The sequence below is a fragment of the Zea mays genome, chromosome 5 (assembly GCF_902167145.1).
Source record: "Zea mays cultivar B73 chromosome 5, Zm-B73-REFERENCE-NAM-5.0, whole genome shotgun sequence".
Lineage (NCBI taxonomy): Eukaryota > Viridiplantae > Streptophyta > Magnoliopsida > Poales > Poaceae > Zea > Zea mays.
Window position 1 is genome coordinate 51,798,408 of NC_050100.1, and position 26,670 is coordinate 51,825,077.

Sequence of the window (26,670 nt, forward strand, 5' to 3'; positions counted from 1 at the left end):
ATGACATTGAGAGAGTCATTGAGAGAATATGATGAGGAGAGGGGCATTGGTTGTTCTAGTGGTAGTAGGTCTGCAAGTTGTTCTGCTAATCAACAAACTAGACTTGACAGGTAAATAATTTGTTTTTAGTTATTTTGTGTTTTATTTAACAATCTTATTAGACCTTATTTGTGTGTTGACTACTATTTTTTATGGATGGATAGGTTCTATCGAAGTCCAAGTGTTTCACAGGGTCCTTTTGACATAGATCTGGCACATAGTAGGGCACAAGCACAGCCTCGGGTGGACATCATGCTTAGGGGCGGTAGCAGAGATAAGCTAGGAAAAGCATTGGCGAAGTGGTTTCACGCCAATGATATTCCAGGAAGAAAAGCAGATTGTCCATATTTTCGATCAGCCATTAAATTGGCACAAGAATGTGGACAAGGGGTGCACATCCCTACTGGAAAGGAATTAGATGGCAAATTTTTGGATATGAACTATGAAGATATGGAGGCTCATATGGCCAAATTCAAGGATGATTGGAAGGAATATGGTGTTACTGTCATGTGTGATTCATGGACAGGTAAAATATGATGAATTGTCATATGTTAAGATTTTCTTTGAGTGTAGTAAGCATATTATTTGTGAACTTATATTTATATACTTGATGTTTTAGGTCCTACCATGATGTGCATTATTAATTTCATGGTATATTGCAATGGAAGGATGTTTTTTCACAAGTCTATAAATGCAACTGGTCGTGTTCAAAATGCAGAATTTATTTATGATTGTATTAGAGAGGTGGTTGTTGATGAGATTGGGGTGAAGAATGTCATTCAAATTGTTACAGATAATGGGTCCAACTATAAGAAGGCATGTCGACAGCTCATTACTCGGTATCCACACATTACATGGCAGCCCTGTGCAGCTCATACAATTAATTTGATGCTGAAAGATATAAGTCGCTTTTCTGAGGTCTCTAACGTAGTGGACGATGCAAAAAGAATTTGTAGATTCTTCTATAACCATAACAGGTAAGTGTATATATATATATATTTGATAAACATATATTCAATACTTCTATATTTGTGTTTAAACTCTATTTTTGTACTTGCAGGCTTCATGCTATGATGAGGGAGAAAATTGGTGGAGAGTTGATTAGGTGGAATGTGTCGGTGTTTTGGGCCCGACCGCACACCCGGGGTTACCCCTCAAGGTGCTTTTAGGAGTAGGACGGTGTCAACGACTGTAGCAAAATGGTTCGTGCCGATTGCACGAGGGACAGTGGGCAAGATTTGCAGGTTCGAGCCGCTTAGAGATGCGTAACACCCTACGTCCTGATGAGTATTCGAGTGTGGTTACAAGAGGGCTCTCTGGATTGAAGGCACAGAGAGTTTACGTGGGTGGCTAAGTAAAGTAGGGTCGATCGATCTGAAGGGGTGCCCCCTAGGCCTTATATACTCGACCGTGGGGCAGTACACGTGGATATGATAACAACAAGTAGCTGAAAAATAGTAAACCTCTTGAGTTTATCCCTACGTAACCCTTGCCGACTTATCCTCGCATGGCTCTGTTGCATGGGGGCTTCAGCGCGGGAAAGTCGGGTCTCTGTTGCGATTTACTCGTTCGACGTTGTGGGCCGTCCGGGTTTGCTCCAATCCAGTCTTACGTCTTCTCTGCTTCGTTGATTGTCTTTCCCTAGGCCCACGAAAGAACGACCTTACGATTTATTGGGCCCTTGGGCCTTTCGTGAGGTCTTTTATCTCTTTAGTGGACCCAGGGGATATCTATCCCCCACAAGCCCCCGATCTTTGGGTTGATTTAGAGGTAATCAACTCAAAGATCCAAGGTCCAAGAAATGACTTCCTGCTGTCTTCTCTTGCTCCGATCACTCGTTCGACCAAAGTTTAGTTTTGTGCTTGTGCCTTAGAGGTCGGCATTTTGAATTGTAGGATTCTGGACTTCATTGGGTGCACCGGAGGTGCACCCAATGGGTGTAGCCCCCGACCTTTGAGTAGATTTTAGAAGATAATCTACTCGAAGGTCTTCCCCAAAGATTATCTCCATTCGCGCTCCTGCATCTCGGTTGAGGATTGGTCTTTTCAATCTTGTCCCACGCCTTAGAAGTCGGCGCTATATCGGTTTAGAATGATAATCCATGGGGTGCACCGGAGGTGCACCCAATGGGTGTAGCCCCCGACCTTCAAATGGATTTTTTAAGGATAATCCATTCGAAGGTCTTCCTTTTGCTTTGTAAAAATTGGCATGAAGCTATTCACATTATGCTTTGGAGGCCAGCATTATGTCATCAAAATTTTGCTGCAGAGGTCAGCATATATTTTGTCTTTAGCAGCCGAGTTTGCAATCCGTCCATATCTTGCTAGGTAATGCAATTTATTTGCTTCTGCGACTTGATTGGACGTTTGATGGACGTTCTCTGTCTAGTCCTCACATCGCTTCTGTCGGTCATATCTTGTACTTTGCTGGCTATATTTGGCTTTCCTCTGATCCTTACTGATATCTCATTTTTGTCTTGAGGTATTTACTGCGTGCCCTGCACGGATGTGACCGTTTTGAAAAATATACTGATAATTCCTGGGCGTCCCCCCCCAATGGGTGTGGGCAAGGGACGGCTTGGTACGCTGAGTGTTTTAGCCGGCTGCTTCTGAGTAGTAATGTGATGGGACGGCTAGTGTAATCATATCCTTTGCGCTGTTGACTGGAGTCCCAATGGGTGTAGTGTTGCATGAAACGGCGTCTGCCGTCTGACGTGTCTTCAGATGAGTGGAAGTGCTTATTGAATGCTTTGCGACTGTTCAGTGACCACGGATGGAAGTGAGCGGTTGCCTTTCCTTTCTATAAATAACGCCCTTGCTCCTCTGGTTTTTTCACATCTCTTCGCTGTTCTTTACTGCGTCCTTCTTCTCCCCTCTGTCTGCTTCCACCATGGGCAAGGGTACCAAGCGCAAGCGCGAGCCGACTCTTCCGTCGGATGATTTCGGTGACTCAGAATACTCGGAGGAGGAGTTCTCCTCCGAGTCCGAGGGATCTCCGGCTCCCGTCTCTCCCCCGGCGTCGTCTGATGATTCAGACGACTCCCAGGGGATTGCCGCGGAGGTCTGGACGTATATCCGGGCCGTCGAGCGCTCCGGACTCGAGGGCTCGGATGAGTCTGAGTTCTCCTCGGACGAGGAGGACTCGGACGGCGGCGAGGACGAAGATGACGACGACGACGACGGCGACGACGACGACGGCGGCGACGGCGGCGGTGACGGCAGCAACAGCGGCGGGGGCAGCGGCGGCAAGGGCAGCACCAGAGGCGGCAGCAGTACAGGCAGCACCAGAGGCGGCGGCGGCAAGGGCAGCAGCAGCAAGGCCAGTGGCTAAACGCCACTGGTCTTTAGATATTAGTATAGTGTAGTTAGAATAATGTAGTAGTAATGTAGAGTAGTATAGTGTAGTTTAGTAGTAGTGGTAATGTAGAGTAGAAGTAGGGAAGCACCAACTCGCGAAGAGTTGGTTTGTAAACTTATTAACTTCCCCTTAATGAAGAACTGTCGTTGACCCCTTATCGGTGACTCGCTTTCTCTGATTGTTGAACTGATTCTTTTTGATATAGTAGATGAATAACTTGCGCATCACATTGACGCTTCCAGAAGTAGCCGCCGAGTAATATTATAGTCGGTATCGGCGTTTTAGAAGCAACGTCGAGCGATTGAAGGTTGACATCAGTGTTTTAGAAGTAACACCGAGCAATCGAACACGAAACCAACGTTTTAGAAGCAACGTCGAGCGATTGAAGGTTGACATCAGTGTTTTAGAAGTAACACCGAGCAATCGAACACGAAACCAACGTTTTAGAGGCAACGCCGAGTCAGTGAAGATCGACATCGGCATTTTAGAAGTAATGCCGAGCGATAGAATACGAGTTCAGCGTCTTGGAGGCAACGCCGAGTTAGTGAAGATCGACATCGGCATTTTAGAAGTAATGCCGAGCGATAGAATACGAGTTCAGCGTCTTGGAGGCAACGCCGAGTGGTTGAAGGTCGATGTCGGCATTTTAGAAGTAATGCCGAGCGATAGAATACGAGTTCAGCGTCTTGGAGGCAACGCCGAGTGATCGAAGGTTGACGCCGGCATTTTTGAAGTAATGCCGAGCGATTGAACACGAGATCAGCGTTTTAGAGGCAACGCCGAGTGATTGAAGGTTGACGCCGGCATTTTTGAAGTAATGCCGAGCGATTGAACACAAGATCAGCGTTTTAGAGGCAACGCCGAGTGATTGAAGGTCGACGCCGGCATTTTAGAAGTAATGCCGAGCGATAGAATATGAGTTCAGCGTTTTAGAGGCAACGCCGAGTGATTGAAAGTCGACGCCGGCATTTTAGAAGGAATGCCGAGCGATTGAACACGAGGTCAGCGTTTTAGAGGCAACGCCGAGTGATTGAAAGTCGACGCCGGCATTTTAGAAGGAATGCCGAGCGATTGAACACGAGGTCAGCGTTTTAGAGGCAACGCCGAGTGATAGCCAGCCGCACGAGTTATTTTGAGGATAATAACCGAGTGATGAAGTGGCACGTCGGCTTTTTCGGAAATGATTGCCAGATGTCCACGTGGCATGCTGAGGTTTTGGAAATAATCGCCGGGTGATGATTGGGCACTTTTTGAAGCGGTATCTGGCTCAAGAATATCCCATAAGAGTTGCGCTTTTAGCCGCCTTTGCTTTCCGTGCCCTAGTTCTTGCATTTCCGCATCTGAATCTTCTCTGCCACTCGCCTCCTACTCTGTTCGCCGGTGAGAAGCAAGATGACGCCCAAGAGGAAAACCGCGAACTCGTCTGCTGCGGTGATCCCCACAATCGACCCCAACAGTTAGTTACCCTTCGCAGGTAACCATATGTCTGTTATTTCCGAAGCTGAGCTTCTCCGTCTTGTCTCCATCGGGGTTCTTCCTCCACGGGAACTCTGTTCTTGGCGGATTTGCCACGGGACTACTGTCCCAACCGAAGATACCCACGAGTCAGTAGTTTACGCCCCTTTCCTTCTCCGCGGCCTCGGCCTTCCCATCTCTCCTTTTTTCCGTGGTCTCCTTGATTTCTATCATATCAACTTGACTCATTTGAACCCTAATTCCATTCTCCAAATCTCCATTTTCGTTCACCTATGCGAAGCCTACCTCGGTGTGCTGCCGCATTTCGGTTTATGGAAGTATCTGTATCATTGTCGCCCTGGGATGGCCGGGGGGCAACATCAGCTGGTCGGAGGTGCCAGTTTGGAGATGCGCCGTGGGCGGAAGACCGAGTATCTTGAGATTCCCCTCAAAGATAGCATTAAAGGGTGGCGTCTGGAGTGGTTTATAGTTGATAATTATGGAAATTCTCTCCCCTCCCGGTCAGGAAGACAGCCAGACGTTCGCACTCCGAGTTGGACTGAGTCTCCCACAGATCAGGAAGTGGCCGAGGCAGGCGTGCTGCTTACTGAAGTCGGATTGCTGAAAGAGAGAGGTCTGACTGCCGAAGCTGTGGTCACTGATTTTGTTTTCAAGAACGTTCATCCACTGAAAGACAGGGCCTATCCGGCATATCTGTATCGAGGGCTGGCCGACTCAACTCGGGTTACCAATAGGAGAATTCCTTCTGTTGACTTGGTAAGCCGACTTGAAATGATCCTCAAGGGTAAAGTTTCAAATGTTGGTGCTCCAGTGGCATACTCGGCTTGGAACCTACCTCCTCCCAAAGCTTTCACCCTTTTTGTGTCAAATCCGCCTGTGACCGATAGCGATTTGGGCCTTAGAGTGCGACCCTCTGCTGAGGAAGTCAGTACTTTGGTTGCTTCGCTCGGGGCGATTCCTGATGATGAACGGCAGGTTTATTTTGAAGTGCCTCTGAACCCTAGTGATGCAGACATAAATGACATGCTTGATCTGTTAGCTGAGGATTCGTCCGATGCTGCTCCTGATGGTATGTTGGCAGTAGTGCCCCTTCCAGAGGTTGATACAACTTTGGATGTCCCGAAACCTGTCAGTACTCGCCCGAGACGCCCTAGCCGAACCAGTCAGCCCGAGCCTTCTGCTGATGAGCAAAAGAAGAAGATAAGACGCCTCCGGCGAGTATCCAGTTTTGATGAGGACGCCGGTACCTTAGCTCCTGCTGCTGAAAAAGTGCCTGCAACTGGTCTTACTGACACTGATCCCAATGGGTGTGCCCAAACTGTTGCTGATCCCAATGGGAGTGCTGCTTGCGTTGCCGCTGTGGAGGATGAGGAGGAAGAAGATGAAGCTCCTTTAACTCGGAAAAACAGTCGGCAGTTCATTGCCAGCGGTGGAAGTAGTGGAGTTCCTTCTCCTGCTTTGTCTGCCCTTATTGGTCTGCAAGAACTGTCCATGGCCAACTTTGATCGAACTCTAGAGGATATGGTCCCAGAGGATTTGCTATCAGAGCCTGTGGATGTTGATGCAACAGAGACTTGTGCTGCCGTGCCCGATGCTGGGTTGAGGTCATCCCGTGCCTCGTCGACCTTAGAGCATGATCTCGAGGGTCGGGATGCTGACTTGGATTGCTCTGGTCCCATGGAAGTAGCTGAAGGCCCGTCAACCTTAGAGGTGGTTACGGCAGAGAGCTTGGACCCCTTGAATAGTGCTGACACGCACCCAGCCCCCGAGGATGTCGCCGGGGAAGACTTAGCTCGGGTGAAGAGTATAAGCCATTGCCCAGCCCCCGAGGGTGTTGCCGGGGATGATCCGGCTCAAGTGGGCAGTGCCAACTGTGACCCAGCCCCCGAGGGTGTCCGAGCAAGGTCTCCTTCCTGCACTTCCATGGATATTCATGCGGGTTCACCTCCACACTCTGGCGGTATGGTGGTGGCCCAAACTCTGGATCAGGGAGTCGCTTTAGAGGGCAGCATCCCCACTGGTCTGGCGTTAGGCTCTGTTGAATGTACTGAGCTCGTTCCTGCTGGCCTGCTGCAAGCTGCTTCGGGTGGTGGTCTGGCACCTGGTTATCAGCTAATTTCTCCTGACTTGGGGATCCCTTCGTTCTTTTCCAACCTCCAGGTACTGTGCCGTACTTTAGCTTGTTCTTTACGTTGCATGAATTTTTGTCATTATGTTCATCCGCTCTTCTCATCAGGCTTTGGTGGATGGGATGGCAACCCAGCTGAGATCGCAGGGTGCTTCCATCCCAGAAGTGGCTTCATCTCTTGAGCGTTGGAATCCGGTGTCGCTTCATCGTCGTGTATCCGAGTTGGAGGCGACTAATGCGGGTTAGTGCCCTTCTTCTTCTTCCTTGCCTTTATTCGTAGATTGTTTTACCTTCTGACCTCATTTCGTTTGATTACCTCTTGATAGGAATGACTCGGCAGATTGCAGTTCTTGAGGAAAAACATTCCCGAGATCAAGCTGAAATGGCTCAACGGTGTGCTGACTTCGAGGAGAAGTATTCTCAGAGCCAGACTGAACTAAATCAGGTCTCCGCTGCTTTGGATGACGCCAACGCTCTGAGGTCTTCTCTTCATGCTCAGCTTGACTCTGAAAAGGTAACTTACAAAACCGTGCTTCGCCTAATTACATGCTTGGATTCTGAATGAGTTGATTTTTGTTTGTAGGAAGAAAAATGTATCCTTGCTGCCTCTCGCGACAATCTGGACAGATTGTATCGGGACTCTAGCAACTCGCTAACCATCTTGGAGAGGAGCCACCGTTTTACGATGGAAGAACTGGACAACCAGCGTCGCAGGCTGCAAGAATCCGCAGACGAAGTGACCCGCCTCACGCAATTGATATCAGCAAAAGATGCCACCATCAAGGGACTCCGAGCTTCTAAGAAATCCATTGCTCAGGAGTTAGAAGCTGCTCAGCTGGCTGCTAGAGTTGCCGAAGAAACTGCTGTCACTCTCAAAGCTCAGCGTGATAAAGCCATGGACAAGGCTATTCGGGCGGGACGAATCTTGATGAGAAGACCCGGCGTGGTTGTCCCTGAAGACATAAGAGCCGATGTGAATGCTGCCCCCGATTCTTCGAATCACCCTTCTTCGTCAGTCGTTCCTGAGAAAGACATTGGAAAATAGAGAAACATTTCGCGTGCTATGAGCGCGCGGTTAGCATGATCAAGTACTCGTTAGGGGTTATCAGCTTATCATTCAAATGATATGATCACTCTCTTATTGCATCAGAATTTATTAATTCGCAAGTTTGTGGTAACGCTACATGATGATTATGAAGTTTGTTTTCGGGATATGGAAGTCATCCCCTGAATTGCATAAGCGTGAGTATGTTGCGCTGGCTTAAGCCATCGCTGACTTTTAGCCGATAGCTCCGTTGGTAGGGCATAGTGGTCGCCCTGGGTTAAGTAGGCGTGAGCATGTTGCACCGGCTTAGGTCGTTGCCGACTTAAGTCGATTGCTCCGTTTGTAGGGCATAGTGGTCACCCCAAATTAAGTAAGCGTGAGCATGTTGCACCGTCTTAAGTCGTTGCCGACTTAAGTCGATTGCTCTGTTTGTAGGGCATAGTGGTCACCCCAAATTAAGTAAGCGTGAGCATGTTGCACCGCCTTAAGTCGTTGCCGACTTAAGTCGATTGCTCCATTTGTAGGGCATAGTGGTCACCCCAAATTAGGTAAGCGTGAGCATGTTGCACCGCCTTAAGTCGTTGCCGACTTAAGTCGATTGCTCTGTTTGTAGGGCATAGTGGTCACCCCGAGTTAAGTAAGAATGCAAGTCAATCGTAAACGAGCCGAGTGTCTTTGAAATCTCTCTTTATTGATGACGTATTTCCATTTTACAGAATACATGGTCGTCCCAGCTGTTTTGAAATACAGCTAGGGGTAAAACTTTCTGAGGTGCTCTATGTTCCAGGAGTTCCCAACTTCTGTGCCATCCATCTGGGTGAGGCGATACGATCCGGGCCGAGTGACCTCTGCTACTATGAAAGGCCCTTCCCATAAGGGTGATAACTTGTGCCGTCCCTCCCCCGTTAGAATTCGGCGGAGGACGAGGTCTCCTCTCGAAAAGAAGCGTTGCCGCACAGCTTTGTCGTGATAGCGCCTTAGAGTCTGCTGGTACCGTGCTGATTGGATTACTGCATTCAGTCGTTCTTCCTCAAGTACATCAATATCCTCCAGCCTGGTGGCCTCGGCTTCTGCTATGCTTTCGAAGATCAATCTTGGCGCCCCAAACTTGAGATCAGCGGGTAGCACTGCCTCCGATCCATAGACCATGAAGAAAGGAGTGTTTCCATGCAGGGCTCGGCTAGGTTGGGTTCTCAGGCTCCAAACAACATAAGGCAGTTCTCTTATCCATTTTCCTGTGAATTTTTCATTCTTATCGAAGACCCTTTTCCTGAGTGCCTCCAATATCATTCCGTTGGCTCGCTCAACCTGCCCGTTGGCTCTTGGATGTGCTACAGATGCGTACTTGATCTGAATGCTCTTTTGCTCGCAGAAGTCAAAGAATTCTGAACTGGTGAAGTTGGATCCCAAGTCAGTGATGATACTATTTGGTATCCCGAATCTGAATATTATGCTTTGTATGAATTCCACGGCTTTAGCAGAGTTTAAAGAAGCAATGGGCTAGAACTCTATCCATTTAGTGAATTTGTCAATCGCCACCAATACATGGGTATATCCTCCTTGAGCTTTCTTAAAAGGTCCAATCATATCCAGTCCCCAGCATGCGAAAGGCCAAGTCACTGGTATGGTCTGTAGCTGCTGTGCTGGCATGTGCTGTTGCTTTGACAGGTATTGGCAAGCTTCGCATCTCTGAACAAACTCGGCTGCATCGTTCTTCGCCGTCGGCCAATAGAATCCTGACCTGAAAACCTTCCCGACTAGTGTTCTAGATGCTGCATGTACTCCACACTGCCCTGCATGGACTTCCTCCAGAAGTTGCTTCCCGGTGGACGGGAGAACGCACTTCATGAGGACGCCTGACGCGCCCCTCCTGTATAATACCTCCCCAATGAGTGTATAGTGAGCCGATTGTCTGGCTGTTGGGGACTTGTTCTCAAATGCTATGAATTAAGAACAAGGCAACATAAAATGTTAAATGATACTGTCCTTCGTCCGTGAAGCATTATTCCTTTGAGGATAATGGATTTTGGACGAAGGTTGATGATAGTATTATTACGAAGTTGAACCTTCGTAATAAACTTTCAATAAACGTTGTAAGATAATGCAAAATAAAAGGCATAAAATGGATGAATGAATCACAGATGCATTATATTATATTCACTTAATATATTGAATCATTAAATACAATGATACCTATGCCTTGACAAAGGTTGTATTCCGAGAGATGCGATTGCCAATACCAGAATGCGTGAACAGTAACGGAATACTGTTCACTATTTATAGGCACATGACACAGCCTGTGAGAAATTACAAGTATGCCCCTTATAAAAACTTACAACATTGACTCAGACATTTATGGACTAAAAGGTCATTCTATCTTTAAGTCGGTTTACACTGTCGAAGCTTCATGGAAAGGAACCTTCGGCCGTCTCATGCAAACAGCCTCAGCCGAAAGCTGCTTCTCCCTTGAAGACCTTCGGCGACGAAGCATAGACCCAACAGTAGCCCCTTTCGCGGTGCTAGATCGTTTTTCGTAACGAGCTTGATCTGTGAAAAAAGTCTCTTAAGCTTCGGGGAGCCGAAGGTCCAAAAAACACCTTCCCTGAGCTCGTTGCCGAGAAACGATTTAATTTCCCAGCACGTAGCGGTCCCACCTTGCAGAGTTTACTGTTTGTCCTTGCGGTCCACCGCGCAGCGAGCGCAAGCGGGTGTGCGCCTGGTGTAAAAGCTCTGGCGCTTCGCCTTCTTACCTGCAGCACTATATAAACAGACGAGTAGGTGTGAAGTTACCACAGCATTCATTGCTATTTGCACTGTTTTCCTGCCAAAATTTTTAACCATCACCGAAGCTTGTCTGTTAGAATCGAACGAAGCTCCAGTTTGAAATCTGCTTCGGAGGAAGAAAATATTAAAGTTTCACAAATTCATAATTGAATGGCCAGAGTCCGCTCTACCGCCAGGGTGGAGCGCGAGGGGGAGGAAACTGAAGCTTCGGAGACTCTCCCCATCTCCGAAGCCATGCAACGATCGGGTCTAGTGACTTCGGAAAAGATCCCTCATGATGGTGCAGAACAAGCAGAACAAGCAATCGCTGAAGCAGAGGAAAAAGATATTGAGGAAACTGATTCCGAAGATGATTATCGCATTGCCATGCCAAGCAAGCCGAGCCACTTGGACTTCGGAAAATCTACCGTTTCGAAGGCTGATCTGTCCAAGATGGTAAAATCGGGCTTTTTCACTGAAAATCAGAAGAAGCTTTTGCGCTTCGGGGGAGAAGAGACTACCCCAAAACCGGAGAAAGATGAAATTGTTATTTTCAAGAGCTTTTTAAAGGCTGGATTAAGATTCCCCCTACATGGGATCATTGGAGAGGTGCTGAAGAGGTTCGGTGTCTATTTTCATCAGCTGACCCCTAACGCTATCGTTAGGCTTATTGTTTATATCTGGGCGCTCCGAAGCCAAGCAGTGGAACCATTTGCGGACAGCTTCTGCCGGGTTCACGAGCTGCATTATCAAACAAAGGCTAGAAAAGATGGATTGCACGATAATTTTGGTTGCTATAACTTTGCCTATCGGAAAACTACCAAGTTCCCTGTAATTAGCTACCGAAGCAAGTGGGCAGCAGGCTGGAAATCAGAGTGGTTCTATGTCAAGGTTGATGACGACAAGGAAAAGCTTGTACAAAGCCCGCTGGAATTAATCTTCGGAGAAACCCGACCTCGTTGCGACATGACACCCGAAGGTCCAACACAACAAGCAATGAGTGAATTCAGAATTATTGCAGAGCATATCAGCACAAGGGACCTGGTTCAAGAGTTTTTAGCATTCAAAGTTTTTCCCAGTTTGAAAGAATGGGAAATGCCGAAGCTACAGGGGGAAAAGAAAGAAGGTGAACTCGTACGTTTACCTTACTATTTCAAGTTTAAAAAGTACTTTAAAGCACCTTGCCAAGAGTGGCTAGATACGATTGAAGCAATGTGTAATGAAATACTTGGCAATTATTCCAAAAAAGAAGATCAATTGATGACCGCAGCCTTCGGCACCCGTCCGAAGCGAAGGCTAAATCGAGTGTTGGACGCTCTGGAGTTTGAATACCCAGACTATGAGAATTTAAACAAAAATGCCGGAGGCCAGAAAAGGAAAAGAATGACCGAAGCTTCAAACAAAGATGAAGAAGAGACACCGAAGAAGAAGATTCCAAAGAAGAAGAAAGCATCTTCTCCGAAACAAAAAATATCTGATGAAGAAAAATCCCCCGCATCACCCTCTACCACTGATGTAGAGGCCATTCTACAGGTAATGACTGAATCCATGCCTGCGAAGCTAAGTCCACTAGGGCGTCGACTGACAAAATTTTTTCCGAAGGAAAAGGAGCCCGAAAGAATGAAGAAAACAACTAAAGTAAAAAGACAGAGGATGATCGGTGTGACAGAAGTTATCGACAAGACACCGCCAAGAGCTTCAGCTCAAAAAATACCAGCGGCTGCGGAAGAGACAAATATTGAAATTGCACCTTCGGAGGTCACAGCCGCCGAAGCTGCCTCAGTTGAAGATCTGAACCTAGAGAGCACATTTGAACATATTGACCAAATGCTGCTAGACATGACTACAGAAGAAGTTACCGCCACCGCCGAAGAGGCCGCGACCGCAACATCGGCGAAAGGGAAAGAAATTGCTGATGAAGCTTCGGAGAACGAAACCTTCATGTTCCGGAATTTAATCGGAGAACAATTATCAAAAGCGGAAATAAAAGAGCTTAAAGAATACGCCAAATCCTGCGGATACAAGCCTGGAGCGCTCCTCTTCGGAGGCGTTGATGATGAAAAATTGGGCTGTATCCGAGATCAAACTGGGGCCAAAATTATCAGTACTCTGTCCAAGAATATCGGATTTCCGAAGCTAGAAACGGACATCAGCCGCTACCGACGACAACATGTCGTTGGCAGCTTATTTTATTCCAACTTCAAGGTGAACTGCTTTTTTCCCTTAACCTTTATTGTTTCTAAGAACGAAAACATGTCTGACGAAGGTTATTTTCGTGCAGAGTATGCTTCTGAGCAAAGCCTTGCAGATGCAACAAGATTTTGAAGATAAAAAGCACGAAGTTATAATTGAAAATTTGGAAAGCAAAATAAAGGAACAATCAGATGCCTTCGAGAAAAAGAACTTTGAGCTCCAGGCAACCGAAGGACTATTGGCGGAAGCTGAAGCAAAAATAACAAAACTGAACACGAAGCTTCTCCACCAGTCTGAGCAGTTCGAACAAGAAAAACAAGATCTTAATGCAAAACTTAAAGCCGAAGCTCAAAAGAATTCAGATTTGAAAAAACTACTGGCAAGTCTTCAAGAAAACTGCTTGGAATTCAGCAACAGATGCATTCATCGGTTGAAAAAGATTTTTTACTCAGTTGGAGCCAGCAGTGGAAAATTTGCCCCCTCGGCTGAAGATCTACCAAAAACCTTCGAACATATTGAGGGGGAGATTGACGAGCTCGACGAAGTCATAGCTGGGCATGGTGACTTCTGTGCTTGGGTGGCTTCTCGAGGCACTGCTGCGGCTTTCCTGAAGGCTGGCTGCGAGCATGGAAGGATTGTGAATAGGCCAAATTTCACTTTGTCGCCATCAATCCTGGACGACATTCCTGATCTTGCCCGAAGTATCTCGAATAGATTTATAAAAATGATATGGACAAAAGGTGGGCGAGAAAAGGCAGGAGACGAAGCTCGTAGCCACCTTGAACCAGTAAGAAACCATACCTTGTGCTTACCTTTTCTTGTAAACTCGATTTTGACTTACAACGATCTTATTCATGTAGGATGATGAAGCTGAAGTCGAAGGTCAAAAATGATGCCGAAGCCGCCGAAGCCGAAGCTCCTTGGGGATTAGATAGTAGACTGTAAACAATGCTTGAGAAACTTTTGAGAGCTTTTGTAAACGTAACTTTTGTAAATGTAAACAATGCCGAAGGTCTTTAATGAATTCTGTTCATACCTTATTATATATCCTTACCCTCCCATTGCTGTATAGGAAATGCTTTGATGTGGACGAAAATTTTCCTTTTTGAGCCGTCGGCGAAAAAACACCTTCCCTTCTTTTCGTACGCAGCGAAGCATAGGGAACAACATTTTCCCCTTTTTTGCGAAGCTCTCTTTTTTGTGCACGAAGCTCTTTCTTCCCCTTCTTTTTCCTCTTTTTGCTGAAGCAACCATTTATGCCATGAAGATGACTATCCTACTTATGCCTAGATGAATGTTTATGAATGCAAATGTTATGATGTAATGTGATGTGCAAATGCATGGCCAAACATGTATTCGAAGTCATATTCATAACCATTTTAAGAACCATCACACCTCAGCTCTGCATTCCCTTAGGAACGACTTTGGAGCTTCTTCGCCTTTACTTTTGGCGGAATCAGCGTTGACTTTTCGCTGTAAGCTCTGCATTCCCTTAGGAACGACTTTGGAGCTTCTTCGCCTTTACTTTTGGCGGAATCAGCGTTGACTTTTCGCTGTAAGCTCTGCATTCCCTTAGGAACGTCTTTGGAGCTTCTTCGTTTTTACTTTTGGGCACTCGATGGTGCGCTCTCAGCTTTTACATTTACATTCTTTGGGGGATTTTGCTCTTATAAGACTAAAAAAGGAAATTACACATGCTGGCCCCATTAAAAACCTTTCTCCCCCTTTGGAAAGGAAAAGGGTGCCATGAAAGGAAAAATAAAAAATATGAAAAATTACATCGAATTATACATAATATCGCCGAAGCTCATCCGCATTCCAAGACCTAGGAATGTCATTGCCGTCCATATCTTTCAATCTGTATGAACCAGGTCTTGACGAAGATGCTACTAAGAAAGGCCCGTCCCATTTCAACTGCAATTTGCCCACTGTTTCCGGGTTGGCCACCCTTCGAAGCACCAAGTGCCCTGGCTTAATATTTTTTAGCCGAACCTTTCTATCCCGCCATTTGACTGTTTTAGCTTGATACTTATTGATATTCTCCACGGCTTGCAGTCTGATCCCTTCTAAAGCATCTTTTTCTATAGAATAAGCAGCTTCGGAATCTGATTCTGCCGAAGCTACTATCCTTATTGATCCGGCTTTAGCTTCCTCTGGAGTTATTGCCTCGTCACCGAATAACAACTTGAATGGAGTGAAGCCTGTAGACCTTGATGTTGTCGTGTTGTGGCTCCACACCACTTTGGTTAGCTGATCTGGCCATTTTCCTCTAGGTTGATTGAAGATTAGCTTCATTATTCCTGTCATTATAATGCCGTTGGCTCTTTCAACGAGTCCATTTGACTCCGGGTGCCTGACTGATGCAAAATGAATCTTCGTACCAATTTGGTTACAGAAGTCCCTGAAAGCTTCGGAGTCAAACTGTGTCCCATTGTCCACAGTGATGGCTTTTGGCACCCCGAAACGACAAACAATATTCTGCCAGAAAAACTTTTGGACGGTGGCCGAAGTTATTGTGGCTAAAGGCTTCGCCTCAATCCATTTAGAAAAATATTCCACAGCTACTACAACATATCTCAGGTTCCCTTGGGCCGGTGGTAACGGACCTAACAAGTCAAGGCCCCACCTTTGCAATGGCCAAGTGGGTTGTATGAGCTGTGTTAAGGACGAAGGTTGTTTTTGATCTCTTGCACATTTCTGACAACCTTCGCACTTTTGGACCAATTCTGCTGCATCCGAAGCTGCCTTCGGCCAATAAAACCCTTGGCGGAAAATTTTTCCAAGTAACGGCCTAGGTCCGATGTGAGATCCACATAGGCCTGCATGTATTTCTTTCATTAACTCTATACCTTCGGTTCTGGATAAACATTTGAGCAACGGAGCACAAACTCCATGTTTGTACAACTCCCCTTCTATCATGACATATGGACGAGCTCTTGCCGCTATCCTCTTGTTATAAGCTTCGTCATCTGAAAGGAACTTACCCTGAAGGTAAGAGATGATCTCGGTTCTCCAATCTTCGCTAAAAACAGGAGAAATATTAAGAACTGCTCTTTCAAGAAGTTCCACCGAAGGTGCTTTTATTGTTTCGAAGAATACATCCGAAGGTAAAGGCAGCCCCTGTGCTGCTGACTTAGCTAGCAAATCAGCATGCTCATTTTGTCCTCGAGGGATATTTTTGACAGAAAACCCTTCGAAGGAAGCTTCAACTCTTCGAACCATATCCAGATATTTTTCAAGCTTCGGATCCTTAGCCTTGCAACTTTTGTCAATATGGCCCGAAACAACCTGGGAATCAGTTTTAAGTATGGCCCTTCTGATTCCCATTGCTTTTAGCTTCCGAAGACCTAGAATCAATGCTTCGTACTCAGCAATGTTATTTGTGCAGTTAAAATCAAGCTTTGCCGCATAACAAGTTTTGACTTTGGAAGGTGAAACCAACACAGCAGCCGCTCCTGCTCCGAAGGTTCCCCAAGATCCATCACAAAACACTGTCCAAGCTTCGTTGTCTTTATTCGTTTCGTCCTCCTAAGCCCCTGGCGTCCAATCAGCAATAAAGTCTGCCAGCGCCTGTGACTGAATCGAAGATCTATGAACATATTCAATACAAAATTCATTGAGCTCTGCAGCCCATTTTCCAATCCTTCCAGTAGCTTCTCGGTTCCTCATGATATCCTTCAGAGGTTGTGATGAAGGAACAATTATGTTGTAAGCTTGGAAATAGTGCCGAAGCTTCCTGGAGGCCATCAAGACAGCATACAATACCTTCTCCAGCTCTGTATAATTTTTCTTTGACAAACTAAGAACCTCGGATACAAAACATATTGGGGCCTGCCTCTTGATTTGACCATCAAGCTTCTCCTGGACAAGCGCTGCACTTACTGCTGAGTGCGAAGCTGCCACATATAATAACAAAGGAGCCCCTGGCATTGGTGGAGTCAATGTTGTTAGATCTATCAAATACTGTTTCAATTCTTCGAAAGCCTTCTGCTGGATTGGTCCCCATTGAAAGACTTCGGCCGACTTCAGCACTTCGAAGAATGGTAAATTTCTCTCTGCTGATCTGGATATGAATCTATTGAGAGATGCCAATCTTCCTGTCAATCTTTGAGCCCCCTTCTTTGTAGTTGGTGGCTCCATCCGAAGTATAGCTTCAATTTTACTTGGATTAGCTTCAATTCCCTTTGTTGAAACCAAGCATCCAAGAAATTTCCCTTTCTTCACCCCGAAGACGCATTTTTCTGGATTTAATTTTAAGCCGGCTTGCCTGAAACTGGCGAAGGTCTCCTGCAGATCAGCAATATGATTCTCCTGCTTCGTACTTTTGACAATGATGTCATCAACATAAGTTAGCACGTTTCTGCCTATTTGAGATTGGAGAACCTTCGCAGTCATTCGGCTGAAACTTCCTCCAGCGTTTTTGAGCCCCTCAGGCATCCGAAGATAGCAATATGTGCCACTTCGAGTTATGAAGCTAGTTTTCGGCTCATCTTCCTTCTTCATCCAAATTTGATGATAGCCTGAATAGCAGTCTAACAAACTCATGAGCTCTGAAGAAGCTGCTGCATCAACTAAAGAATCTATCCTGGGCAATGGGAATTCATCCTTCGGACAAGCCTTGTTCAGATCTGTAAAATCGATACACATTCGCCACTTGCCATTGGCCTTTTTTACCATAACAGTATTGGCTAGCCACTCTGGGTACTTCACTTCTCTGATAACTCCTGCACTGAGGAGTCTTTTGACTTCATTACGAGCACCTTCGGCCTTATCATCTGACATTTTTCGAAGCCTTTGCTTTCTGGGTTTGAAGGATGGATCGACATTGAGCGAATGCTCAATAACGTCCCTATTAACTCCGCAGAGATCATTGGCTGACCATGCAAAAACATCTTTGTTGTTGAACAAGAACCTTAGCAAGGTTTTCTCTTGTGTTTCGGATAACTGAGAGCCCAACAGCACCTTCTGTTCTGCTACATCCTCACATAAGAGCATGGGCTTCGGCTGATCTGCTGAAGCTGCTTTCTCCCTTCTGAATTTGTATTGTTCGCAAGCTTCAGCTCCATCTATGTTATGGATTGCTTTTGAATCAGTCCAGTTTCCTTCGGCCCTTCTGGCAGCTTCCTGGCTTCCATGAATAGCGATGGGTCCCTGATCCGAAGGTATCTTCATGCAAAGATAAGCAGGGTGAAGGATTGCTTCGAAGGCATTGAGGGTACCACGACCAATAATTGCATTATAAGGGTATTCCATGTCAACAATGTCAAACACAATTTGCTCAGTTCTAGTGTTATTGATGAATCCGAAGGTCACTGACATGGTGATCTTTCCCAGTGCTACAATCTGTCTCCCTCCGAAGCCACAAAGAGGATGTGTAGCATCATGAATCTTATCTTCTGGCTCTTGCATTTGCCTGAAGGCTTTAGCAAATATGATGTCAGCTGCACTACCTGTGTCAACCAAGACATTGTGAACCAGAAATCCTTTGATAACACAAGAGATAACCATGGCATCGTTGTGTGGGTAATCTTTGAGCTGAAGGTCCTCTTGGGAGAAGGTAATAGGAATGTGAGACCATCTTGACTTGATGAAGGGTCCTTGCACCCCAACATGCTGTACCCTTCTCTGTGCTTCCTTCTTTTGTTTCTTGTTAGCTGGCTCTGAGGACGAGCCACCTGTGATCGGGAGCACCAGCTTCGGGTCCGAAGCAGCTCCAGCTTGGTTGTTGAACGAAGCCATCAGCTCAAAAAGTGGAAGTGAGTTCACCGGAGGTGGGCGCCAATGTTGGGGACTTGTTCTCAAATGCTATGAATTAAGAACAAGGCAACATAAAATGTTAAATGATACTGTCCTTCGTCCGTGAAGCATTATTCCTTTGAGGATAATGGATTTTGGACAAAGGTTGATGATAGTATTATTACGAAGTTGAACCTTCGTAATAAACTTTCAATAAACGTTGTAAGATAATGCAAAATAAAAGGCATAAAATGGATGAATGAATCACAGATGCATTATATTATATTCACTTAATATATTGAATCATTAAATACAATGATACCTATGCCTTGACAAAGGTTGTATTCCGAGAGATGCGATTGCCAATACCAGAATGCGTGAACAGTAACGGAATACTGTTCACTATTTATAGGCACAGGACACAGCCTGTGAGAAATTACAAGTATGCCCCTTATAAAAACTTACAACATTGACTCAGACATTTATGGACTAAAAGGTCATTCTATATTTAAGTCGGTTTACACTGTCGAAGCTTCATGGAAAGGAACCTTCGGCCGTCTCATGCAAACAGCCTCAGCCGAAAGCTGCTTCTCCCTTGAAGACCTTCGGCGACGAAGCATAGACCCAACACTGGCAATGCGCTCTGCCGAGTTCTTGTCATCTGGTTCTTCTTCATTCTTTATATACTTAATAATCGGCCGTCTCCAGTCATCAGAGTCTGACTCGGGTTGATCTATGATGTTGCACTCTTCTGTTTGATCCATTGAGATACTCGGCTGCAGGATTTCTTGTACGAAGACTCCGGATGGGACCTGAGTTCGACCGGATCCGAGCTTGGACAGTACATCGGCTGCCGTGTTCCGATCTCTTTCTATATGATGAAACTCCAGACCCTCGAATTTATCTTCCAGCTTTCGGACGGCAGCACAGTATTTTCCCATTGAATCACTTGAACAATCCCATTCTTTGTTTATCTGGCTGATGACTACCAGAGAATCTCCATATACCATCAATCTTTTGACGCCCAGTGATATGGTGATGTTTAATCCGTGTATCAAGGCTTCATACTCGGCTGCATTGTTAGAGGCCGGGAATAGCAACTGGAGAGCGTACTTGAGGTGCTCGCCTCCAGGTGCGGTGAAGATAATCCCTGCTCCTGCTCCTTGCAGCTTCAGCGAGCCATCAAAATACATTCGCCATACCTCTGCCGTTTCTGGATTGTCTGGTACTTGCTGTTCTGTCCATTCTGATACGAAATCAACCAGTGCTTGAGTTTTGATGGCGGTGCGAGGCCGGAACTCGATATCGTGGGATCCCAACTCGCAAGCCCACTTGGCTATTCAGCCAATGGCTTCCTTGTTGTGAAGAATGTCTCCTATTGGGAAACCAGTAACTACTATGACTTTGTGGTCGTCAAAGTAGTGACGCAGCTTGCGGGCAGTTAGAAGTACTGCATATAATAGCTTCTGAACCTGAGGATACTTTTTCTTCGAGGGGCCTAGAACTTCACTGATGAAGTAAACAGGATGTTGTACTGGATAGGCATGTCCTTCTTCTACTCGCTCGACTACCAACGCAGTGCTTACCACGTGAGTCGTGCAAGAGATATACAACAACAAATCTTCAGCCGGTTGAGTCGGCGTAGCTCGCCGGGGTGGTTTCAATACTGGTGGTGTTGTCAAGAATTTCTTCAGCGCGTCTAGAGCTCCTTGTGCTTCTGAAGTCCACTGAAACTTATCCACCTTCTTGAGTAGTTTGTAAAATGGCAAACCTTTTTCTCCCAGCCTGGATATAAATCTGCTCAGAGCTGCCATACATCCAGTGAGTCGCTGAACCTTCTTTTGTGACCGAGGAGCTTCCATCTTCATGATAGCTTCAATCTTATCCGGATTAGCCTCGATTCCCCGGTGGCTGACGATAAATCCGAGCAACTTTCCTGCTGGTACCCCGAAAAACACATTTTTCAGGATTGAGCTTCCATCTATATCTTCTCAGGCTGTTGAAAACCAGCTGCAAATCTTCGATGAAGTTTTCCGAATTCTCTGTTTTGATCACCACATCATCTACGTAAGCCTCCACACGCTTGCCCCAGTGATCGGCTAAGCATGTTTGAATGGCTCTCTGATAAGTCGCTCCAGCGTTTTTGAGGCCGAACGGCATGGAGGTATAACAGAAAGCACCAAACGGAGTGATGAACGCCGTTTTTTCCTCGTCTTCTTTTGCCAAACTAATCTGATGATACCCGAAATAGCAATCTAAGAAAGACAGCACAGAACATCCAGCGGTGGAATCCACCACCTGATCTATCCTCAGGAGCCCGAAGGGATCCTTCGGACAGTTTTTGTTGAGATCAGTATAGTCGACGCACATGCGCCAATCCACTTTATTCTTTTTGAGTACAAGAACAGGGTTGGCCAACCACTCGGGGTGTAATACTTCTCTAATAAATCCAGCCGCGACCAAGCGAGCTAACTCGGCACGAATGGCCTCTCTCTTGTCGGGCGTGAAACGACGTAGCTTTTGCCGGATCGGCCTCGCCTGGGGATAGACCTTCAATTTGTGCTCGGCCAGTTCTCTTGGGACTCCCGGCATATCCGCAGGTTGCCATGCGAATACGTCTCGGTTATCTTGCAGGAACTGGACGAGCGCGCTTTCCTATTTGTCATTCAAACTGGAGCTGATGATGGCCGTCCTGCGCTCATCAGCGAACCCCAGGTTGATTCGCTTGGTTTCTTCAGTCGGCCGCATAGAGGTCACGGCCTGAGCTTCGTTTGCCGGTACGGCGAGGTCTTCCTCAGGCTTAGAATTCGCCGGCGTAGAAGGAACCATTGACGGCTTGGTGGTGAGGGCTGCTTGGATGGCCACTCGGAAACATTCTGCGGCGCCTTGGAAGTCGGCGCGCACAGTTATGATTCCTTGCGGTCCTGGCATCTTCAGTATCATGTATGTATAGTGCGGAATGGCCATGAATTTAGCCAGCCCCGGCCTCCCGATGATGGCGTTGTACCCGCAGTCGAAGTTCGCCACCTCGAACCTCAGGAACTCGGTTCTGTAGTTCTTCGGAGTTCCGAAGATGACCGGCATGTAGATGTGGCCCAGCGGGTATTCCCCTTCCGTTGGCACGATGCCGAAGAAAGGGGTGTCCGACTCGCGGAGCTCTTTGAGGTGAACTCCCAAGCCTTGGAGTGTCCGGGGGAAAGTGACGTTGATGCTGCTCCCCCCGTCCACTAGCACCTTCTTTACCCGGCTTTCTCGGATCACCGGATCGACGAGAAGCGGGTATTTGCCTGGATGGTCGAAGTTGAGCCATTGATCCTCCCGAGTGAAAGTGATCGGGTGCTCCGACCACCGGTATGGGGCGGGAGGTCCGGTGGTCGCCACAAGTATCTGGCGGTCGTTGAGCTTTTGTTGTCTTTTGTTCTCCTGCGACCCATGTCCGCCGAAGATGACGTTGACCTCCCTGTCAACGCGTGGGAAAGCTCCTCCTCTCCCCTCCTCCTGCTGATGGGGCTGTCGTGGTTCATCTGGTCCTCCCCTCGGCGGAGGAGGCGGTAGAGGTTGGAAGGGTCGGCCGTGCCCGACGGAGTGCTTGAAGTCCCGACAGTTACGAAGAGTGTGGCGCATGTCCTTGTGGTACGGGCACTGGGCGTCGAGGATGTCGTCCAGCGTGCGCTCGCCTCCACGAGGTCCTCCTCGGGCGCGAGAGGCGGGTGGTCCGGCGGCGTGTACTTCTTCACGAGGCCTCTTCTCCCAGCGTTTGTCGGGTGGTTGGTTCGCGTCACGTCGCGGTGCTGCTGGTGCAGGCTTTGCTCCTCCAATGAGATCCTGGGCCCGCTCGTCGGCGGTGATGTAGAGGTCGGCTTCCCGGAACAGCTCCTCGGAGGTAGTCGGTGCCTTTTGTAGTATGGCTCGGACGAAAGCCGAGTCATTGGATCCTCTGTAGAAGTCCTCGATCACGGCCGCCTCCGTGACCTCGGGGATACGGTTTCTCATGGTCTGGAACCTTTTGAGGTACGACCGGAGAGTCTCGTCCCCCCGGCGCTTGATGGATTTGAGGTCCCATGGTTGCGCTGGTTTGTCGGAGAGGGACTGGAAGTTGGCGGTGAAACGTCGACTGAAGTCTCCCCAGTCGTCGATGCAGTGTCGGGGTAGATGTCGTAGCCACTGCAGTGCATCTTGCCCAAGGACAATGGGCAGATACGCGGTCATGACGTCTTCAGATGCCCCGGCAGCCCGAGCAGCGGTGGTGTAGACGGCTAGCCAACCCCCTGGATCCTGCTTAGGTTCATATTTGTCGACATTGGATACCTTGAAGTTGGGAGGCCATTGGATGGCCCTAAGGCGCGGAGTAAGAGCGGATACTCCGCACGTGTCTTCCTGTCGTCGGGGACGATGTCTGTCCCGGGGAGGGGAGTGGTGGTGGTGGTTCCTCGACCGTCCCCGGGTGGTACCGCCAGTTGAAGCTGTTGCCGACTCAGTCCTGGTGGCCTGGCTTTGAGTCGGGAAGCCGTGATCTCGGTCATACTCCTCCCGACGGCGAATTTCGTTTTCATGCCGCCGTTCGCGCGAAGCATTGATAGAGCTTCGCGCGTCTCGGCGACTGTTGATGGCGTGTCGCAAATCGTTCGGCGGGTGAGCGAGCGGTAGAAGATGGTTGGCCGCCTGAGTGAACAGGCGTCGGTATCCCTCGGCGTCGGGAGTCCGAGGAAGTCCGTCAGCTATCCGAGCTAGTACGCCTCCGACTTCGCTCGGCGTGTTCATAGCTCGGGCAAAGTCGGGGTTCAGGTTGCGCCCGAAGAGCGGGTTCTCCCGGCGTTGCCTTGCATCTTGCTCGGCTTGTTCCTGAGTCCGTCGGCGATCACGTCGTCGGGAGTTCCTTCGTTCCCTGAAGACGCGTTCTTCCGGAGTTTCTCCTATCTCCGAGACCTCGTCTCGCGAGACAGGCTGCTCCGGATCCCGTTCTCCGGCCGCGTGATGTCGTCGAACGTTCCTGCGTCGGTTCCTCCGTCGGCGGGATTCTCGTTGAGGTGGTTCTTCTCCAGGCGCGGTCGGTTCGTCGTCAGAGACGGCGGGCGACTCCACTCTCCCGATGAAGAGGACGTCGGGGTAGAATGGTGCTGCTGTCGTGGCGACTTTCTTTCCGTTCTCCTTTGAGGCCGGAGGAACGGAAAGATCGACTTGCCTTTCCCTGGTCTCCTTCTTCCTCGCAATCCGTGTCCATTCTTTCATCGGGGAAGTAGACAGCGGAGTCTTCCGGGTCAGCGAGCTTCCAGCTCCAGCCTTTCCGGAGATAATCTTTTTCCGAAGAGCCGGAGGTAGTGTCTTTCCAGCATTTTCGGAGTTCGTTGGAGGAGACTTCTTTTCCGGCAGATCTACGAGGCGGTGTAGAATTCCCTCTTCGTCCGCTACAGATGAGATTGTCCCGAAGCAGAATACAGATCCGGGACACACGGTGATCTTGCTGTGGAAGGTGACGGCCATTGAGCTAGCTTGGATCGTCGACACACCCCCTACCTGGCGCGCCAGCTGTCGGTGTTTTGGGCCCGACCGCACACCCGGGGTTACCCCTCAAGGTGCTTTTAGGAGTAGGACGGTGTCAACGACTGTAGCAAAATGGTTCGTGCCGATTGCACGAGGGACAGTGGGCAAGATTTGCAGGTTCGGGCCGCTTAGAGATGCGTAACACCCTACGTCCTGATGAGTATTCGAGTGTGGTTACAAGAGGGCTCTCTGGATTGAAGGCACAGAGAGTTTACGTGGGTGGCTAAGTAAAGTAGGGTCGATCGATCTGAAGGGGTGCCCCCTAGGCCTTATATACTCGACCGTGGGGCAGTACACGTGGATATGATAGCAACAAGTAGCTGAAAAATAGTAAACCTCTTGAGTTTATCCCTACGTAACCCTTGCCGACTTATCCTCGCATGGCTCTGTTGCATGGGGGCTTCAGCGCGGGAAAGTCGGGTCTCTGTTGCGATTTACTCGTTCGACGTTGTGGGCCGTCCGGGTTTGCTCCAATCCAGTCTTACGTCTTCTCTGCTTCGTTGATTGTCTTTCCCTAGGCCCACGAAAGAACGACCTTACGATTTATTGGGCCCTTGGGCCTTTCGTGAGGTCTTTTATCTCTTTAGTGGACCCAGGGGATATCTATCCCCCACAGAATGCCACTAGGTTCGACACCGTCTTTATCTTCCTTCAGAGTTTCTGGGATAGACAAGATAAGTTTATGCAATGGATGGTGTCTGATGATTGGAAAAACAACGCATGGAAAGATGAAGCAGATCATGCATTTACTTATGATTGTTTGTTAAATAGAAGATGGTGGAGTGACATGGAATTGGTGTTGAATGCTGTCACACCAATTTATACTGTGCTTCGCTATGCTGATCAACAAAAAAATGCAACTATAGCTGGATTTCTTCCAAAGATGATGACAGCCATGGCTCAAATACGTGGTAATTTAAGTAAAGAGAAAGATCTTCTCGATAGAATAATTAGAGTGATCAAGAAGAGACTAAAATATATGCTTGATGATACTCTCATTGTTGCAGGTAAGGGATGAAATGAGAATTGTTCAATTTATGTTCTTTTTTGTTGAATTTGTTTCTAATAATAATCTTGCTTCTTTCTCTAGCTGGTGCACTTGATCCTAAAACATTATATACGACTAAGCTTGCAAGAAAACCATCTACTAGACATGCAGTTACATTGGCTCTTAAGAAGCTTGCAAGCTCATCTAAGATTGCATCTGCTGCAATTGAGCAATATGCTTTTTTCTGTGAAAAAAGAGGATTATTTGCAGGGGAGGAAGCCGAACGTTCAGCAACTAATGGACGCATGAGTGCAGGTTTTTACTTGACTCATTATTATGCCTCTTTGGTGGTGGCCTTGCAATTTTTAGTACTCTTATTAAATGGTTCATGTTCATTTTTTGCAGCTGAATGGTGGAGTGCATATGGAGGAGAGTACAAAGAACTACAAATGCTTGCACGTCGGATTGTTTCACAATGTCTATCCTCTAGTGGATGCGAGCGAAACTGGAGCACATTTGCATTGGTCCATACCAAGCTGAGAAATCGTTTGGGTTATGAGAAGCTCCACAAGTTGGTTTATGTCCACTACAATTTGAAATTACGAATCCAACATTTCGAGAATGACATGCAAAGTCTTCAAGAAATGCAAGTCTTCAAAGATACTGAGTTAGATCCATATAGTGTTATGATAGATTGTGCTATGTATGATGAAGGTAACCCAATCATGGATTGGTTGTGCAACTCAAGGAGTGAGTCTACGCCTATTCTTGATGAGTATGATGACAATGATCTTGAATCTCCAATCCTATCTAGAGTTCTCATGGATGAGTTTGGAATGGATTTTAATACAAGAGATGGTAAGAAGAAAAGAAAGGCAAGACTTGTGGATATTGAGGAAGAAATGGAGGACGATGTTGAGTCAGATTCTTCAGAAGGTAGCCCAATAAATGTTGAATTATGTGATAGCAGTTCAGATGATGGCACAGGTATTCTATGTGAGGAATAAACTTTCAAGTTCTTTGATAATTTTAACAACATATAACTATTGTAATCTTTTATGGTCTCAAAGTAGGTGATGAGTTTGGTGACGAATGGGAATTTAGAGGACCTAGTGGTGGTGGAGCATGTGAAGTTGGACCTAGTGGTGGTGGAGCATGTGAAGTTGGAGCTAGTGGTGATGGATCAAGGGATGGTGAGTGGGTTTTCCATTTAGATTGAACTATAACATATTGAATTACAAAAGGTAGATAGAAAACATGCTAAGACTTGTATTTATGTTTGTAGGTGCTATGCATGAGCAAGCAGCTCCAAATCCTCCACTTCGTCCAAGATCAACACGGCTAAAGAAAGTCCCTGTGAAGGAACTTTATAAGGTTAGACAAACATCTGGTCTTTGTATATGA

General features: G+C 47.2%; 1 protein-coding gene across 1 annotated transcript; it reads left to right on the top strand.

Moving 5' to 3' along the window:
- Positions 1–26,670, top strand: LOC103626342 (uncharacterized). The gene is made up of 8 exons (XM_008646743.2): positions 1–110; positions 204–565; positions 659–855; positions 24,895–25,285; positions 25,369–25,581; positions 25,672–26,253; positions 26,340–26,459; positions 26,552–26,670. The coding sequence occupies exons 1-8, from the start codon at positions 1–3 to the stop codon at positions 26,668–26,670; spliced, it is 2,094 nt and encodes a 697-aa protein (XP_008644965.2).

Bases quoted from the DNA above. Each gene is read 5' to 3' on its own strand.
- LOC103626342 (XM_008646743.2), top strand. From the start codon at position 1: ATGACATTGAGAGAGTCATTGAGAGAATATGATGAGGAGAGGGGCATT. The intron at 566-658 runs GTAAAATATGAT...TTGATGTTTTAG, and splicing joins CATGTGTGATTCATGGACAG to GTCCTACCATGATGTGCATT. The intron at 856-24,894 runs GCATGTCGACAG...TATCCCCCACAG, and splicing joins ATGGGTCCAACTATAAGAAG to AATGCCACTAGGTTCGACAC.